At 45.1% G+C, this 20,088-nt stretch overlaps 1 protein-coding gene across 5 annotated transcripts in view; it reads right to left on the bottom strand.

The window, feature by feature from the left end:
* The window catches only part of LOC139542938 (cyclin-dependent kinase 17-like), a 96,698-nt gene extending 77,549 nt beyond the window's left edge, over window positions 1-19,149 (bottom strand). For all 5 annotated transcript variants that reach the window (XM_071348944.1, XM_071348945.1, XM_071348946.1 and 2 more), the window contains exons 1-2: window positions 18,825-19,149; window positions 2,308-2,465 (exon numbers count right to left, since the gene is read on the bottom strand). In XM_071348944.1, the coding sequence (XP_071205045.1) occupies window positions 2,308-2,437 (130 nt within the window). In that variant the 5' untranslated portion in view covers window positions 2,438-2,465; window positions 18,825-19,149. The remainder of the gene's footprint in view (window positions 1-2,307; window positions 2,466-18,824) is intronic.
* Between the last annotated feature and the right edge of the window lie 939 nt (window positions 19,150-20,088).

Below are 20,088 nucleotides of genomic sequence, written 5' to 3'. Positions count from 1 at the left end.
AAGAAAGACAGGCAGAGCAGGGAGGAAGAGAGGCCTCAAGGAGACAGGCGTGGACTGCTAAGGATAGACAGATGGACAGTGACAGGTACAATCTGATGAAGAGGGGACAAAGAACACAGCAAGCAAATACAGGCAGGGGATGGGACAGGCAGAGACAGACTGAGGGACATCCATTGATGAAATGGCAGGAGCAATCAACCAACTGACCACTGAGAACCAGTGGTGTAGTGGTGGGTAAACGCAAGTAAACACGTTTATTTTTGCCCAACAGTTTACACACCTTTTGTGAAAAAATGCAATGAAAGTATAGGGATCGTTACTTTTTTCACCACGACCGGCGATCAGAGTTTCCCCACCTATATTTCTACCACTACATCAATGCTGAGAGAGTGCACTAAAAACAATATACTTATCATGCTGTGGGTGGACCAATGACCAATGAGGATGGAGATGAAAAAACTCAACAAAAAAAGAGAACTGTGTGGGTGTCTGCTCTTTTTCAATTCATCCCTAATTCCTCTGCTTCTTAAACCCCTAAATATACCCTTAAACCAGGGCTTTGATTTCCCTCTGCATTGGCCCAATTTATCCCTGACTCTAAGCATTCACTGTTATCACTGTTCCTAGAACAGCCTGTACCCCACTGAGCCAGATCTGAAGCCTGTTTGAGCAGGGCGAGAGAACAAATCCCAGATCAGCCGTTAGAGCGGTGAGCACTCAGACCAATTAACACCATGGCAGATTGGGTGAACATTTACAACAGATTCAGTGTTAGAGCTTTCTAACATGTTGACAGGTACATAAAGAAAGAGGGAGAGAGAGAGAGAGAGAGAGAGAGAGAGAGAGAGAGAGAGAGAGAGAGAGAGAGAGAGAGAGAGAGAGAGAGGGAGAGTGAGTGACAGAGAGAGAGAGAGACAGAGAGTGACAGAGTGACAGAGGGAGAGAGAGAGACAGAATGAGAGAGGGGGAGTGACAGAGAGCGAGAGAGAGTGACAGAGGGAGAGAGAGAGAGAGAGAGAGGGAGAGAGAGAGAGGGAGAGAGAGAGAGAGAGAGAGAATGAGAGAGGGAGAGAGAAAGAGAGAGAGGGAGAGGTCTCTCAAACCCTCCCTCTCGTTCTATCATTATTTTCCTTCCTCCCTCACTCTGTCTCATGTCCCTCAGGAAGCTAACTGTCATAACCCTGGATAATAGAGACCGACGGGATGACGAGAGAGAAGGAGAGAGGGAGGTAAAAATAGGAGTGAAAGTGATGTAGGTAGTGCTGCTATGGAATGAATAAGGGAGCAGCAGAGAGATATGATGTCTGGGCAGAGGAGCATCCAAACTGCATCCTAAATGATAACATTACTGCTAGGGTACGAGAGAGCGTACCAATAACACATCATCCTAGATGAATGACATGCTGCTTTCTCCTTCCTCCTCCTTTCTCTGACCCCCCCCCCCCCCCCCCCCCCCCCCCCCCCATTACAGTCACAGAAGTTCCAAAAGAATAAAGACATTTCAAATGTCATATTATGTCTATATACAGTGTTGTAACGATTCTCCCTCTCTCTCTCAGGAACAGCTGAGGCTCTGTGTTCTGACCTGCTTTTGGTCTGTAGCAGGGAGACACACACACACAGGTGAAGCAGCCCACAACACTGACCGCAATGACCTGCAGTACTGCTGTCTTCCCACCAGATGGTGTAGGACACCACATCCCCAGCTCAGTGCAGTACTGTCCTACTTCCACTCTGATGAGTGCTGACTCCTGCAGGATGGGATAGGGCCAGACAGAGGCAGTCTGCAGGGAGGAGTCCTTATCAATACACCACAATCTGCTCAGCGTGACTGACTGATGAGCTGCATGTATCACTGTAACACAATGCAATCACCACCACGGCACTGTAAATGCTCCTAACTAGGAGTACACTGGTCAGATAGCAATGACTGGCTTCCATTACATCCCCCTCCACTCACCACTCCACACCACTCCCGGCCCAATGCACAGTGAGGATGATGACGATGAAGATGAGGATGAGGTTGAGGAAGGTGTTAGGGTGTAGTGCAGTCCGTTCCATCTCTGCCAAACATGCAGGATTGTTCACAATTTGTCGGTTTATGTCCCCTTAGTGTATTAGTCCATTTATTTATTTGTGTGTGTGTGTGTGTGTGTGTGTGTGTGTGTGTGTGTGTGTGTGTGTGTTTGTGTGTGTGTGTGTTTGTGTTTGTGTTTGTGTTTGTGTGTGTGTGTGTGTGTGTGTGTGTGTGTGTGTGTGTGTGTGTGTGTGTGTGTGTGTGTGTGTGTGTGTGTGTGTGTGTCTCACCGTTTTCTCTGGCTGCAGAGGGCTCGTCCAGAGTCATCTGCTCGGCCAGTTCAGACAGCGAGTCATCTACGGGCCGGGTGCTACGGAGAGACATGGACAGCCTCCGCTTGATGATCTTCATCCTGTCCATCTCACACACACAGCCAGGGGCCCACGGCCTGGTTGAGAGAGACACAATAATAACACATTACATCTTCAAATCTTCTTTAAGTCATCATCTTCACCATCATCATCATTAATAATACATTCAGATTCTCATACGGGAACTGCACTGTATTCAGAGCTCTAAAGTGCAACCATGTTGGAGTTTTCATTTAGTAGCACCAGTGTGCCTTGGAAAAATAAATCCCCCAGATAATAATTGTTGTAATGATGTTTCGCTGCACCGTTGATCCCGAGCGCAGATTCATTCGCCTCATGGCTGCACCATTACTACAGCAGAAAGTGCTTGATTCTATCTGGAAACTGTTCAAAAGATCCCATATTACCAGAGCACTGTTTCTCTTCCTATCGTGGATTGGGGGGGGGTCGCATTTTACCTTCATAAACCATGTCTCTGGCCATTCTAAAACTACTCGCGGCCCGTTATTAGTCACATGCGCCAAATACAACAGGTGTAGTAGACCTTACAGTGAAATGCTTACTTACAAGCCCTTAACCAACAGCGCAGTAAAAATATTTACAATTTTTTAAATAAATAAAAATATATTTAAAAAAGTAACACAATAAAATAACAATAATGAGGATATATATTAGGGGTACTGGTACCGAGTCAGTGTGCGGGGGTACAGGTTAGTCGAGGTAATTGAGGTGATGTAGGTAGGGGTAAAGTGACTATGCATAGATAATAAACAGCGAGTAGCAGCACCGTAAAAAAGGGGGGGAATCAATGCAAATAGTCCAGGTAGCCATTTGATTAGCTGTTCAGCACTCATATGACCTGGGGGTAGAAGCTGTTAAGGAGCCTTTTGGACCTCGACTTGGCGCTCCGGTACCGCTTGCAATGCGGTAGCAGAGAGAACAGTCTATGACTAGGTTGGCTGGAGACATGACAATTTTTAGAGCCTTCCTCTGACACCGCCTGGTATAGAGGTCCTGGATGGCAGGAAGCTTGATCCCAGTGATGTACTGGGCCGTTCACACTACCCTCTGTAGCGCCTTGCGGTCGGTTGCCGAGCAGTTTCCATACCAGGTGTTGATGCAACCAGTCAGGATGCTCTCGATGGTAAAGGTGTAGAAACTTTTGAGGATCTGAGGACCCATGCCAAATCTTTTCAGTCACACTGGGGGTGTGCGCAGCCCTCCTTTTCTTATAGTCCACGATCAGCTCCTTTGTCTTGATCATGTTGAAGAAGAGGTTGTTGTCCTGGCAGTGACATCCTCCCTATAGGCTGTCTCATCGTTGTCGGTGATCAGGCCTACCACCGTTGTATCGTCGGCAACCTTAATGATGGTTTTGGAATCATGCTTGGCCATGGAGTCATGGGTGAACAGGGATTACAGGAGGGGACTAAGCACTCACCCCTGGAAGGCCCCCGCATTGAGGATCAGTGTGTTCTTGGGCACAGGGACTATGGTAGTCTGCTTGAAACATGTAGGTATTACAGACTCGGTCAAGGACAGGTTGAAACTGTCAGTGAACACACTTTCCAGTTGGTCAACGCATGCTCTGTGTACACGTCTTGGTAATCTTTCTGGCCCTGCAGCCTTGTGAATCTTGACCTGTTTAAAGGTCTTACTCACATCGGCTACGGAGAGCGTGATCATAAGGTCAGCCGGGAACAGCTGGTGCTCTCATGCATGCTTCAGTGTTGCTTGCCTTGAAGCGCATAGAAGTCATTTAGCTCGTCTGGTAGGCTCGTGTCACTGTGCAGCTATCGGCTGGGCTTCATTTTGTAGTCCATAATACTTTGCAAGCCCGACGAGCGTCAAAGCCAGTGTAGTAGGATTCAATCTTAGTCCTGTATTGATGCTTTGCCTGTTTGATGGTTCGTCAGAGGGCATAGAGGTTATCTTGTAAGCGTCCAGGTTAGTGTCCTGCTCCTTGTAAAAAGGCAGCTCTACCATTTAACTCAGTGCGGATGGTGCCTGTAATCCATGGCTTCTGGTTGGGGTATGTACATATGGTCACTGTGGGGACGATGTAATCGATGCACTTATTGATGAAGCCGGTGACTGTTGTGGTATACTCCTCAATGCCATTGGATGAATCCCGGAACATGCTCCAGTCTGTGCTAACAAAACAGTCCTGTAGCTTAGCATCTGTGTCATCTGACCACTTCCATATTGAGCGAGTCACTGGTACTTCCTGCTTTAAAAAAAATTGTGGGGGGGTGTTTACCCCCTTTTTCTCAGCAATTTCGTGATATCCAATTACGGTCTTGTCTCATCGCTGCAACTCCCCAAAGGGCTCGGGAGAGGCGAAGGTCGAGTGACGCGTCCTCTGAAACATGACCCGCCAAGCAGCACTTCTTAACACCCGCCCACTTAACCCGGAAGCCATCCGCACCAATGCGTCAGAGGAAACTCCGTTCAACTGACGACCGAAGTCAGCCTGCAGGCGCCTGGCCCGGCACTAGGAGTTGCTAGGGAGAGATGAACCAAGTAAAGCCCCCACTTGCTAAACCCTCCCCTAACCCGGATGACGCTGGGCCAATTGTGCGTCGCACTATGGGACTCCAGGTCAAGGCCATTTGTGACACAGCCTGGGATCGAGTAAAGGTGGGGTTTTATGGCTGATCTTTTGCATGTCATCATCACAAACTTCACGTTCTTAAAAGGACAGTGCACAATTGTCAGTGTATCTCAATAGGAAGATAGGTTTCTACATTATGTAAAAGCACTAACATTCCACATGTTTTTTTATTTATTTCAATTACAGGAATTTGTATCAACATTATAGCTTTTTATAATTAACAAATGTCTTTACAGTGTTACATATGTGTTTTTACGGCACAATCAATCGATTTAAAAAATATATTTTCTGGTGCTCTTATATTTTATGTTGTGCTCCTAACTTTTTAAAATTGGGAGCACAAGTGCTACAAATGAAAAATGTAAATATATATTTGTAATAATGACAATTTCAACAATTCTGAATGAACAATGAACACTTTTATTTTAACCTAATATAATACATCAATAAAATGACAATTAAATCCATTATAATCCCACTTTCTAGCACAATAAATCTGAATACTTTTGCAAGATACTGTAAATACACACACATATATGAGGAATACATAAGCCCACAAACACACAAACAAAGCAACCCAACAAAGCCTGACTATATGCAGAGGAGACCCCCTGTTGGCTCCATGGCAGCCGAGCCAGCTGTGCCATGGTATAAACACTACTCATTAACTACAGCATTCAACACAGCCAATCCATCCAACACAATCACTGGCTTACATACAGTATAGAGTGTATACTGTGTGTCTTTGTGCATGGGTGTGTGTTTATGAGTGTGTGTTTGGGGAGGGGATTAATATGTCCCCCAAAATATGTGTGCAAGCTTTTTGAGTTTGAGTCACAGAGTGTGTGTGTGTGTGTGTGTGTGTGTGTGTGTGTGTGTGTGTGTGTGTGTGTGTGTGTGTGTGTGTGTGTGTGTGTGTGTGTGTGTGTGTGTGTGTGTGTGTGTGTGTGTGTGTTTGAGTCACTCAATCTGTATGTTATGTTTCTCTGTCTCTTGTTCCTGCCCCCCTCTCCTCTCTGCTGGCCTGAAGGGAGAGGCGACCATGGCTGAGTATTTCTGTCTCTGCTCCACTTCCCTGCCCCATAGGGCTCGCGACTCTCTCTCTCTCGGCACCCTGCTCTTTGTGTGTCCAACCTTAGACGTTTCAACAAAAGCCATTCATCCTTTCAGTCTGTCTTTCAGCGCTATAGAGGCACATGGATATCTCACAGTGACGTATTCACACACAATGCTATATCAAAATCTGGATCTTGAAACTTACTCAGTAAGACAAACCTTGTGCTATGAATGTGAATTTGCAATAATGTAACTCTATGCAACAAAAAAAACATGATGAACTTGACACTAATTCATACACACTCTCTCACAGCAAGAGGAGAATGTTGTATTGTCTGCCCATTGAGACTCCCGGAGAGAGAGAGACAAGGAAAGGGGGAGAAAGAGGTTTTAATTTCAGTCCATCCAACTCTGAATTATCTGCAGTGAATAAATCCCCCGCTTATTTGCATGTTTCCCAGAGTCCATAAGGAGATAAGCATACGATTGGCTGATTGGATAAATTTCCTATGTGAACTCTGTGACCTATCGTCATCCAGGAATTAGGAGAAGAAAGCGATTTTGGGTACACATGCTAATGCAAACACACACACAATAATGAATGGTTTCACCAGGCTGGTCTTATCTCTGTTGAATTACCATGAGCAGTAATGCCATGTGAATATCATTAACCATTGGAAGAGGAAAACACACCCTTTTCCGGGGGGTTGCATATGGGGAACTGTTTGAGTGTTACAAGCCCCTGGTCTAATAGGATGCTACCTCACCAGCCTGTGTAGTTGTAACACCGTCCATCTCTGCCACTTCAGACCGAAAACTCAAAGCTGTGTTCCAAACAACACAACCCTGTTCAATTACTTTTTAACAAAAACCTTTGGACATATTAAAAGTCCCATGTTCACATACCCTGTACTCATTCTTATCTTTAGCTAATATGTTATGTAAACCATTCTCAGATTCTAGATGCTGACCAGTCTATATAGCTGCTCGACTTTGCCAGATAAGGTCTGTGCTTCCTGCTATGACATCATCTCTCCCAGATGGACTTGGTACCAGGAAGCATTTGGCAGAAGTGTGCCAGAAAATGTGGTCTATGACATGTTCTGCTGCTGACCCCACATGACTCAGGTTATCCAACATACTGGCCGTATCCGACAGCTTCAAAACCGTGATGTATCATGAGTAAACGGTGACTGACTGATAGATCTACAAATAATATTGAGTAGTTATTTATGATGCAAGGTAATTGTAGATCAGTCAGTCTCAACTCGTCTTTGAAGTCGGCTGTAAGTTTGAACGCGCCCATTGACTCACAACAGAGGCCTAGCAGTCACAGTCACAGAGTTTGGCCCTGTGAGCATTACACTCACTACATGGAATAGACCTACCTTGTGTTACGTAGTACACTTACCAACGTAAATGTTGCTTTCCAACTAAATGCAAAGATGTGAGTAAAAGTGATCATTTCTACACAATGGCATGTACCTACTACGCTAACGTGTAATTACATAGATTATTCAAATGATAGTTACACTGGTCGGTATAAGGCCTACCGACTGGTTAGTATAAGGCCTACTGTCTGGTTAGGCCAACTGACTGGTCGGTATAAGGCCTACTGACTGGTTGGTATAAGGCCTACTGACTGGTTAGTATAAGGCCTACTCACTGGTTGGTATAAGGCCTACTGACTGGTTAGTATAAGCCTACTCACTGGTTAGTATAAGGCCTACTGACTGGTTGGTATAAGGCCTACTGACTGGTTGGTATAAGGCCTACTGACTGGTTGGTATAAGGCCTACTGACTGGTTGGTATAAGGCCTACTCACAGGTTGGTATAAGGCCTACTCACTGGTTGGTATAAGGCCTACTGTCTGGTTAGGCCTACTGACTGGTCGGTATAAGGCCTACTGACTGGTTGGTATAAGGCCTACTGACTGGTTAGTATAAGGCCTACTCACTGGTTGGTATAAGGCCTACTGACTGGTTGGTATAAGGCCTACTGACTGGTTAGTATAAGGCCTACTCACTGGTTGGTATAAGGCCTGCTCACTGGTTGGTATAAGGCCTACCGACTGGTTAGTATAAGGCCTACTGTCTGGTTAGGCCAACTGACTGGTCGGTATAAGGCCTACTGACTGGTTAGTATAAGGCCTACTCACTGGTTGGTATAAGGCCTACTGACTGGTTAGTATAAGCCTACTCACTGGTTAGTATAAGGCCTACTGACTGGTTGGTATAAGGCCTACTGACTGGTTGGTATAAGGCCTACTGACTGGTTGGTATAAGGCCTACTGACTGGTTGGTATAAGGCCTACTCACAGGTTGGTATAAGGCCTACTCACTGGTTGGTATAAGGCCTACTGTCTGGTTAGGCCTACTGACTGGTCGGTATAAGGCCTACTGACTGGTTGGTATAAGGCCTACTGACTGGTTAGTATAAGGCCTACTCACTGGTTGGTATAAGGCCTACTGACTGGTTGGTATAAGGCCTACTGACTGGTTAGTATAAGGCCTACTCACTGGTTGGTATAAGGCCTGCTCACTGGTTGGTATAAGGCCTACTCACAGGTTGGTATAAGGCCTACTGACTGGTTAGTATAAGGCCTACTCACTGGTTAGTATAAGGCCTACTGACTGGTTGGTATAAGGCCTACTGACTGGTTGGTATAAGGCCTACTGACTGGTTGGTATAAGGCCTACTGACTGGTTAGTATAAGGCCTACTGACTGGTTAGTATAAGGCCTACTCACTGGTTGGTATAAGGTCTACTCACTGGTTTGTATAAGGCCTACTCACAGGTTAGTATAAGGACTACTGACTGGTTGGTATAAGGCCTACTCACAGGTTAGTATAAGGCCTACTGACTGGTTAGTATAAGGCCTACTCACTGGTTGGTATAAGGTCTACTCACTGGTTGGTATAAGGCCTACTCACAGGTTAGTATAAGGTCTACTCACAGGTTAGTATAAGGCCTACTCACTGGTTGGTATAAGGCCTACTCACAGGTTAGTATAAGGTCTACTCACAGGTTAGTATAAGGTCTACTCACTGGTTGGTATAAGGCCTACTCACAGGTTAGTATAAGGCCTACTGACTGGTTAGTATAAGGCCTACTCACTGGTTGGTATAAGGTCTACTCACTGGTTGGTATAAGGCCTACTCACAGGTTAGTATAAGGCCTACTCACTGGTTGGTATAAGGCCTACTGACTGGTTGGTATAAGGCCTACTGACTGGTTAGTATAAGGCCTACTCACAGGTTAGTATAAGGTCTACTGACTGGTTAGTATAAGGCCTACTGACTGGTTGGTATAAGGCCTACTGACTGGTTAGTATAAGGCCTACTGACTGGTTGGTATAAGGCCTACTGACTTGTTAGTATAAGGCCTACTCACAGGTTAGTATAAGGCCTACTCACAGGTTAGTATAAGGCCTACTCACAGATTGGTATAAGGCCTACTCACTGGTTAGTATAAGGCCTACTGACTGGTTGGTATCAGGCCTACTGACTGGTTGGTATAAGGCCTACTGACTGGTTGGTATAAGGCCTACTGACTGGTTAGTATAAGGCCTACTGACTGGTTGGTATAAGGCCTACTGACTGGTTAGTATAAGGCCTACTCACAGGTTAGTATAAGGCCTACTCACTGGTTGGTATAAGGCCTACTGACTGGTTGGTATAAGGCCTACTGACTGGTTAGTATAAGGTCTACTCACTGGTTAGTATAAGGCCTACTGACTGGTTGGTATAAGGCCTACTGACTGGTTGGTATAAGGCCTACTGACTGGTTGGTATAAGGCCTACTGACTGGTTAGTATAAGGCCTACTGACTGGTTGGTATAAGGCTTACTGACTGGTTGGTATAAGGCCTACTGACTGGTTGGTATAAGGCCTACTGACTGGTTAGTATAAGGCCTACTGACTGGTTGGTATCAGGCCTACTGACTGGTTGGTATAAGGCTTACTCACAGGTTAGTATAAGGCCTACTCACAGGTTGGTATAAGGCCTACTCACTGGTTAGTATAAGGTCTACTGACCAGTGAAGAACAAACACCATTGTAAATACAACCCATATTTATGTTTATTTATTTTCCCTTTTGTACTTTAACCATTTGCACATCGTTACAACACTGTATATAGACATAATATGACATTTGTAATGTCTTTATTCTTTTGGAACTTTTGTGAGTGTAATGTTTACTGTTCATTTTAATGTTTATTTTAGTTTTGTATATTATCTACTTCACTTGCTTTGGCAGTGTTAACATATGTTTCCCATCCCAATAAAGCCCCTTGAATTGAATTGAGAAGAGGGGGGCTATAGAGCGAAGAGGTGGGCTATAGAGAGAAGAGGGGGGCTATAGAGAGAAGAGGGGGGCTATAGAGAGAAGAGGGGGGCTATAGAGAGAAGAGGGGGGCTATAGAGAGAAGAGGGGGGCTATAGAGAGAAGAGGGGGGCTATAGAGAGAAGAGGGGGGATATAGAGAGAAGAGGGGGGCTATAGAGAGAAGAGGGGGGCTATAGCGCGACGAGGGGGGCTATAGAGAGAAGAGGGGGGCTATAGCGCGACGAGGGGGGCTATAGAGAGAAGAGGGGGGCTATAGAGAGAAGAGGGGGGCTATAGAGAGAAGAGGGGGGCTATAGAGAGAAGAGGGGGGCTATAGAGAGAAGAGGGGGGCTATAGCGTGACGAGGGGGGCTATAGAGAGAAGGCAATAAAGACATGAAGAGAAAGAGGGAATAGACGGAGGCATAGACAGACAGATTCTCTTCTGGGGTTCAGTCAGTCCCAGTCTGACTCGGTGTGTGTGTGTGTGTGTGTGTGTGTGTGTGTGTGTGTGTGTGTGTGTGTGTGTGTGTGTGTGTGTGTGTGTGTGTGTGTGTGCGTGTTAGCGTTGAGGTAAGGGGTCACTCCTAGTTCTAGATCAGTCACTCCTGGGGAGGAGAGGAACACATCTGATTTATTCAACTCCCTAACACAGTTTTAGGGTTGCTAGGTTACGGCCAGGGAGCGCAGAGGTGGCAGAGAGAGGAGAGGAAGGACTTGAGAATTCACTGTTCTCATTCCGGAACCCCTCCCCGAGTCACATTATCCATCTCTCCTCTGCCTGTTTCTCTCTCTCTGTTTCTCTCTCTCACTCTGTCTCATTCTGTCTCTCTCTCTCTCCTCTGCCTGGCACTCAAGCTGGCAGAGACTACTGCGGTGCTAAGCAAGAGCCGAGGACTCGACTGCCAACCACCCGCTACCAACCCACACACACACACACACGCACTAACACACACACACACACACACACAATCACAGACACATTACCAACGGACACACACCTACTTTACATCAGGGACAGCCAAGACCCAGGGCCCAGAACCACTGGCATACAGACTCCAGACTGACTATCAGTCACCAGCAGACTATAGTTGCCAGACAGACAGACAGACAGACCACCAACAGGCCAATAAGAGCCAGACCAAGAGAAAGCACACAGAGACAGACCAGCACCAAGAACCCAGACTAGACCCAAGTGCCAGAGCCAGGCATCAGAACCAGACACACCATCCACAGGTCAATAATAGTCAGACCAGTCATAACAGAACTGGAGGCTCACCAGACTGGCTAGACCAAACAAGCAGAGTTCAGCTACCCAGCCCTACAGACACCAGCTCTCAGCTGCCTGTATCAGACACCAGATACTCTCTTTGGGATCAGGAACCAGATATGTGTAACTAAACATACATAGAGGAAGACACGCTTTCCACTGTCCAATACTGCATGTTCTATCTCTCCTTCTCTAACATACACACGGGCGATTATGGATGTTACATTTGCAGGGATGTTACATTCTCACTGAATTTACAAACAAAATACAAATGAAACGTCTGATGTGTGTGTCTATAGTACACCTTGGGGGGAGTGTATACCCAAGAGGACTTCCAAATATTAGCATGCTGGTGAAATAAAGCAAAAAATAATAGAGTTTTGGGTGTTACATTTCTTCAACTCCCTAACACAGTTTTGGGGTTGCTAGGTTACAGCCAGGAAGCCGCAGAGGTGGCAGAGAGAGAGAGAGGATGGACTTGAGTTCACTGTTCTCATTCCGGAACCCCTCCCTGAGTCACACTATCCATCTCTCCTCAAAATCCATCACATCCTACAACCAGTACCAAAACCTGCGGGCTCTCCTTCACTGCAGCCGAGGTGAGTAAAACATTTAAACGTGTTAACCCTCGCAAGGCTGCAGGCCCAGACGGCATTCCCAGCCGCGTCCTCAGAGCATGCGCAGACCAGCTGGCTGGTGTGTTTACGGACATATTCAATCAATCCTTATCCCAGTCTGCTGTTCCCACATGCTTCAAGAGGGCCACCATTGTTCCTGTTCCCAAGAAAGCTAAGGTAACTGAGCTAAACGACTACCGCCCCGTAGCACTCACTTCCGTCATCATGAAGTGCTTTGAGAGACTAGTCAAGGACCATATCACCTCCACCCTACCGGACACCCTAGACCCACTCCAATTTGCTTACCGACCCAATAGGTCCACAGACGACGCAATCGCAACCACACTGCACACTGCCCTAACCCATCTGGACAAGAGGAATACCCATGTGAGAATGCTGTTCATCGATTACAGCTCAGCATTTAACACCATAGTACCCTCCAAACTCGTCATCAAGCTCGAGACCCTGGGTCTCGACCCCGCCCTGTGCAACTGGGTCCTGGACTTCCTGACGGGCCGCCCCCAGGTGGTGAGGGTAGGTAACAACATCTCCACCCCGCTGATCCTCAACACTGGGGCCCCACAAGGGTGCGTTCTGAGCCCTCTCCTGTACTCCCTGTTCACCCACGACTGCGTGGCCATGCACGCCTCCAACTCAATCATCAAGTTTGCGGATGACACTACAGTGGTAGGCTTGATCACCAACAACGACGAGACGGCCTACAGGGAGGAGGTGAGGGCCCTCGGAGTGTGGTGTCAGGAAAATAACCTCATACTCAACGTCAACAAAACAAAGGAGATGATTGTGGACTTCAGGAAACAGCAGAGGGAGCACCCCCCTATCCACATCGACGGGTCAGTAGTGGAGAAGGTGGAAAGTTTTAAGTTCCTCGGTGTACACATCACGGACAAACTGAACTGGTCCACCCACACAGACAGCGTTGTGAAGAAGGCGCAGCAGCGCCTCTTCAACCTCAGGAGGCTGAAGAAATTCGGCTTGTCACCAAAAGCACTCACAAACTTCTACAGATGCACAATCGAGAGCATCCTGTCGGGCTGTATCACCGCCTGGTACGGCAACTGCTCCGCCCACAACCGTAAGGCTCTCCAGAGGGTAGTGAGGTCTGCAGAACGCATCACCAGGGGCAAACTACCTGCCCTCCAGGACACCTACACCACCCGATGTCACAGGAAGGCCATAAAGATCATCAAGGACAACAACCACCCAAGCCACTGCCTGTTCACCCCGCTATCATCCAGAAGGCGAGGTCAGTACAGGTGCATCAAAGCAGGGACCGAGAGACTGAAAAACAGCTTCTATCTCAAGGCCATCAGACTGTTAAACAGCCACCACTAACATTTAGCGGCCGCTGCCAACATACTGACTCAACTCCAGCCACTTTAAAAATGGGAATTGATGGAAATTATGTAAAAATGTACCACTAGCCACTTTAAGCAATGCCACTTAATACAATGTTTACATACCCTACATTACCCATCTCATATGTATATATACTGTACTCTATATCATCTACTGCATCTTGCCATCTTTATGCAATACATGTACCACTAGCCACTTTAAACTATGCCACTTTATGTTTACATACCCTACAGTACTCATCTCATATGTATATACCGTACTCTATACCATCTACTGCATCTGCCATGCCGTTCTGTACCACCACTCATCCATATATCTTTATGTACATATTCTTTATCCCTTTACACTTGTGTGTGTGTGTAAGGTAGTAGTGTGGAATTGTTAGGTTAGATTACTGTTGGTTATTACTGCATTGTCGGAACTAGAAGCACAAGCATTTCGCTACACTCGCATTAACATCTGCTAACCATGTGTATGTGACTAATAAAATTTGATTTGATTTGATTTGATTTTGTATGGATGTTACGAATATCCTAACGCTGACTAAGGATACTGACAATGAAAAGAGAGAAGCCAATTACAGACCTTATAAAACCTTGATGAAAGTTAGCTTCACAGAGAATGTTTCAAGATGATCCGATGTAAGGTGCATGTTTAACAAAAGAAAATCCTAAAAAACTTTATGATGTACATTGTATGTCCCAATCACCCCCCCCCCCCCCCCTATCTTAACAAGACTGAAGAACTAGCAAACAAAACTCATCAATTTGTTATGTATTGCTTCATTAAGATCTCATCTTCATAACTAACTGGAGGACAGCTGTGAGTGGAGAAACCACTTCTGTCAGCTCTTTCAAAAAGCCATCAACTATGACTGACTGAAATATTGTTTTTTGACTTGGCCTCTTACTCTGAAATGGGCGAAAGTCATGCAATTTTCTTAGTTAAATGTCAAATGAAGCCTGAACTCCAACATATAGACAATATATAGACAAAGAATTATGAACGTGGTTTAATTTGGGCATGCTCAGGTTGACTTTTCCACGGAATCGCCCACATGCAGCCATAAACAAATGTATACACACCCACACACGCTCACACAGTAGCAGAGCAGAGCCATGTGTTTACATACAGTTGAAGTTGGAAGTTTACATACAGTTTAGCCAAATACATTTAAACTCAGTTCAAAACACAATTCCTGACATGTAATCATAGTAAAAATTCCCTGTCTTAGGCCAGTTAGGATCACCACTTTATTTTAAGAATGTGAAATGTCAGAATATTAGTAGAGAGTGATTTATTTCAGCTTTTATTTCTTTCATCACATTCCCAGTGGGTCAGAAGTTTACATACACTCAATTAGTATTTGGTAGCATTGCCATTCAATTGTTTAATTTGGGTCAAACGTTTCGGGTAGCCTTCCACAAGCTTCCCACAATAAGTTGGGTGAATTTGGGCCCATTCCTCCTGACAGAGCTGGTGTAACTAAGTCAGGTTTGTAGGCCTCCTTGCTCGCACACACTTTTTCAGTTCTGCCCACAAATTTTTTATAGAATTGAGGTCAGGGCTTTGTGATGGCCACTCCAATACCTTGACTTTGTTGTCCTTAAGCCATATGGCCACAACTTTGGAAGTATGCTTGGGGTCATTGTCCATTTGGAAGACCCATTTGCGACCAAGCTTTAACTTCCTGACTGATGTCTTGAGATGTTGCTTCAAAATATCCACATAATTTTCCTTTCCTCATGATGCCATCTATTTTGTGAAGTGCACCAGTTCCTCCTGCGGCAAAGCATCCCCACAACATGATGCTGCCACACCCGTGCTTCACGGTTGGGATGGTGTTCTTTGGCTTGCAAGCATCCCCCTTTTGACTCCAAACATAACAATGGTCATTATGGCCAAATAGTTATATTTTTCTTTCATCAGACCAGAGGACATTTCTCCAAAAAGTACGATCTTTGTCCCCATGTGCAGTTGCAAACCGTAGTCTGGCTTTTTTTATGGAGGTTTTGGAGCAGTGGCTTCTTCCTTGCTGAGCGGCCTTTCAGGTTATGTTGATATTGGACTTGTTTTACTGTGGATATTGATACTTTTGTACCTGTATCCTCCAGCATCTTAACAAGGTCCTTTGCTGTTGTTCTGGGATTGATTTGCACTTTTCGCACCAAAGTACGTTCATCTCTAGGAGACAGAATGCGTCTCCTTCCTGAGCGGTATGACGGCTGCGTGTGCACATGGTGTTTATACTTGCGTACTATTGCTTGTACAGATGAACGTGGTACCTTCAGGCGTTTGGAAATTGCTCCCAAGGATGAACCAGACTTGTGGAGGTCTGCAATTTTTTTTATGGGGTCTTGGCTGGTTTCCTTTGATTTTCCCATGATGTCAAGCAACAAGGCACTGAGTTTGAAGGTAGACCTTGAAACACATCCACAGGTACACCTCCAAGCTTCTAAAGCCATGACATCATTTTCTGTAATGTTCCAAGCTGTTTAAAGCCACAGTCAACTTAGTGTTTGTAAACTTCTGACCCACTGGAATTGTGATACAGTGAATTATAAGTGAAATAATCTGTCTGTAAACAATTGCTGTAAAAATGACTTGTGTCATACACAAAGGAGATGTCCTAACCGACTTGCCAAAACTATAGTTTGTTAACAAGAAATTTGTGGAGTGGTTGAAAAACGAGTTTTAATGACTCCAACCTAAGTGTATGTAAACTTCCGACTTCAACTGTACATATGGCTTAGTGGCAAAGGGGAAATGGGCACTCAGTGCCACTCAGAGTCCTGCTTGGAGCAGCAGTCTGACTGAGGATGCATGAGTAACGAGTAAACAAGTCTGCCCCACTACAGAATCCATTTTCCTGGCCTTTCCTTCCAAACAATAACACACATACATATGCACACAGCAACACTCACACACATGCATGCTGAGATACACACACATACACACTGAGATACACATGCACAGAGATGTACACACACTGACATACACACACGCACACAATAGTGATAACATGCAAGGAAGCCCACTCTCTTTATTAGGTATCTGGGCTCCTCCTCTGTTTCTTTCCTCTCCTCCTTCTTAATCTGCACATCTTCCCAGGGAAAGAGGATAGCGGGAGGAGAAAATAGGATAGAGGGAGAAAAATAGGATAGAGGGAGGAAAATAGGAGAGAGAGAGGAAAGAGGAGAGAGAAAAGGGTGGAGAGACGGAGGAAAAGAGTACAAAAATACAAAAACAGACATGTATGGGATAGAGGAAAGAAAGTGAGCAGGGGAGAGATAAATGATGTGTATTGAGAGAGAGAGAGAGAGAGAGAGAGAGAGAGAGAGAGAGAGAGAGAGAGAGAGAGAGAGAGGAAGAGAGAGAGAGGGAGAGAGAGGGGGGGGGGGGTCAAAGAGAGTACACAGAAAGAAACACCACATTAATTCCTTCTATATCCCTTAAAATTGACCACAGCTGGGCCACAGTGGAAGACCAGTGGACCCATTAGAAGACTAAGGCTCTATGGACACTGTCTTAGCCATTAAACTTATAAGCCATAGGCTATTGTAGCCTACCTACTGTTTCATAACTGGTTTATAAGTAGCCAGACAATTAGACACTTAAACTGCCTGGACAAAACAGTCTTTGTCATTGTTTTTCTTCTGAATGAGAAATCGAAAAGATGTCACGCTCTGTTTCAACATGAGTGAGATAGGAATAGAATTCATGCCACCAATCAATAGAGTTCATGCAGTCGACTCTGGACAATAGAGGTGGTGAATATGGCGAAAAACGCAGAAATATTTGCATGTGATGAACTCCCCCCAGTCGTGAGAAACCCGAAATTGAATAGATGATGTCATTCGAAAGGCAGAATCTCTGTGACCAGAATCAACACTACACAGTGGACTGGACTGTGAAAGCAGGTTGAATATCGGCTACCCACTCTCAAACACCTGGCTGCATCAACAAAAACAACCTCGCAGGCTTTGTCCCTGTAATTACTTTAAGTTATTGATGGAAACTAGTGCACCGGCAATTCTGCTTGAATCATGAACCAACAGTTTCCATGCAACATAAAAAAAATTGCGCATCTTCTCTGACATGTAAAAAGGCCTGGGAAGCTCATAACCTCAGATATTTTATGCGGCTCACCAAGAACATACCGTATGTCCGGTACACTTCTTCACTGGCTATAACGCCGTTATTAACCTCGATGGCAACGATCGCTGCGTATTATTTCTAACCCGGACATCCATTGACAGCCCCATCAATAATTAATCGGTAAATGATACTCCCACCACGGACGGTTTACCGGATCGTGAAGACAAAATATAGACATCAATATCAAGATTGTTTTATAGTATTACCAAATTGCCATTATCTTAATTATGTTTTTGTTTTATATGTTTTCTGAAATGCATGCATGGTGCAACAAACAACACTGTCCCATTCGCGGACTTCCCATGTAGACACTTCAGGCATCTATCTCTATGGCAGAGATCCAGCCAAGACTAGATTTCAGCACAATTAGCTATAGTAGGCTAGTGAACTGGCTCTCAGGGATAACGCAATGATCGAAATATTGAGTTAAAGCGCGATTCTCGGAACCCCGGCCTTTCCCTTTCACTCCGTCCCTCTCCTCGTGTTTTCCTGGAACAGAGCATCCGGGAGGGTAGAGTATGACAGGGCATTCAAAAGTTAGAGAGAACAGTAATCGAGATATGTGGAAGGTATGCACAAAATACAATTTGATTTTGACCATTGGTTGATCTTTCCTGTGATGTTTTTGGCTTAACCTACATGTGTATAGAACACTGTTGGTGTAGATAGGTGAATAGCCCGCATAGCATGACCTGCTTTATTGACTAGGTTATGGCTAGTGATGGTAGGCTGTCTGAGGCTGCTGGTTAGGCTAACTTTCCTAGTAGCCTTTGTCAAATCACAATTAAATACAGAATCAACACCTTACGCGACAAAGCAGGCAAATCAGATAAATTCATATCATCCTACTGCTAAACGCCACTGTAAAACTGCAATCTCAATAGGATCATAGCCCACGATTCGCACTAAACCGTCATGGTTAGCGTCTGAGCTGAACTTCAACTAACAAAACTCAGCCACAAAATAATAACGTCAGTCACAGACATGGAAAAGCAACATTGTAACAATACGAACCTGAAAAGATCCGAATGCGCGAAACTCAGTCCTGTAGATAGGGCAATCCCAACGATTGTACGCTATCCACTGCGACAAGTTTGTGCAGCTACCGCGGTAGCCTACGTGGTGGCAAGTGAAGGAGGTGGCTATGGAATACCTATAGGCCTATTTAATCACTAATTATTATTTAGACTATGTAAGAATATGTTCTACGGCTCTATTCGACCAGTGACTTTAAGATGGCTACACTATGGGTTTGTCTATTTGGCGCTGACAATAACACGGTCCCAGTCCATTATCAGCCATATCGCCAGGATCCCAAGTGGTAGTGGTGGCGTGATCCCGAAAAACACCGCAAAGGGTGTGTGTGGGGGGGGGGGGATAAAGTTCGGAGAGCAAGACACAAGGGAAATTGCCTTATTATTTTAGGCAAGTTTGATCCGAATGTGCACCCCTTATATCTTCCTGGTATTATTTTTCTTCTGCATAATTGATTATCTGCAATTTATGGTAATTTAATCATAAATTAATATTCAAATCACTTGCTTATTCATAATTATCCAGACAAAAGGGAATACCTTAAGTGCCACAGGCATGTGGTCCTTATTTCTGCATTTTGCATAGGCCTATAATGATAGCTAGCATATGTCTAATAAGCATAATAGCTGCCTATAGAAAAATGAAGAGCGAGACGATAGATTAGAAGATATCTAGGCCACTACTTGTCCTGAATAATTATGGGGGATGTATAGATAATGGGCATCTGACTAAAGCGAGTGATACAGTGTATGTGTGGGCTATAGCCACTTTGATTTTGATTGGAGCGGAGGTGTAGTTCTGGACGGTTAGTCGGCATAGCGCTCGAAATTACGCACAGCGCGAGTAAAATGGAACAGTTTTCAGGCCTGTTCAGACTAAGGGTGTTTTCACTCTTGGTCCCTTTCAGATCATTTTTGTGAACTCAGTGCAGTTCTCATTTTTTTTTGTGCAGTGTGAACACTCCAAAGGAACTCAGACCCTTCAAAAGAGCCTGAGTTCGGTTAGCTTGAATTCCGAGTTCCCGTTCCCTTTTTTAGGGCAATGTGAACGCAAAGTTGCCCAGGTTCGCATGTCATTATTCCCGAACGACGCACTAGACTACTGCAACACCGTTTCCCTTGCCATAAACCCTCACATACAGTTAAAGTCAGAAGTTTACAAACACTTAGGTTGGAGTCATTAAAACTCGTTTTTCAACCACTCCACGAATTTTTTGTTAACAAACTATAGTTTTGGCAAGTCG

The sequence above is a fragment of the Salvelinus alpinus genome, chromosome 17, assembly GCF_045679555.1.
Source record: "Salvelinus alpinus chromosome 17, SLU_Salpinus.1, whole genome shotgun sequence".
Lineage (NCBI taxonomy): Eukaryota > Metazoa > Chordata > Actinopteri > Salmoniformes > Salmonidae > Salvelinus > Salvelinus alpinus.
Note: the sequence above shows the minus strand (reverse complement) of the source record. Positions and strands in the feature narration are given on the sequence as shown.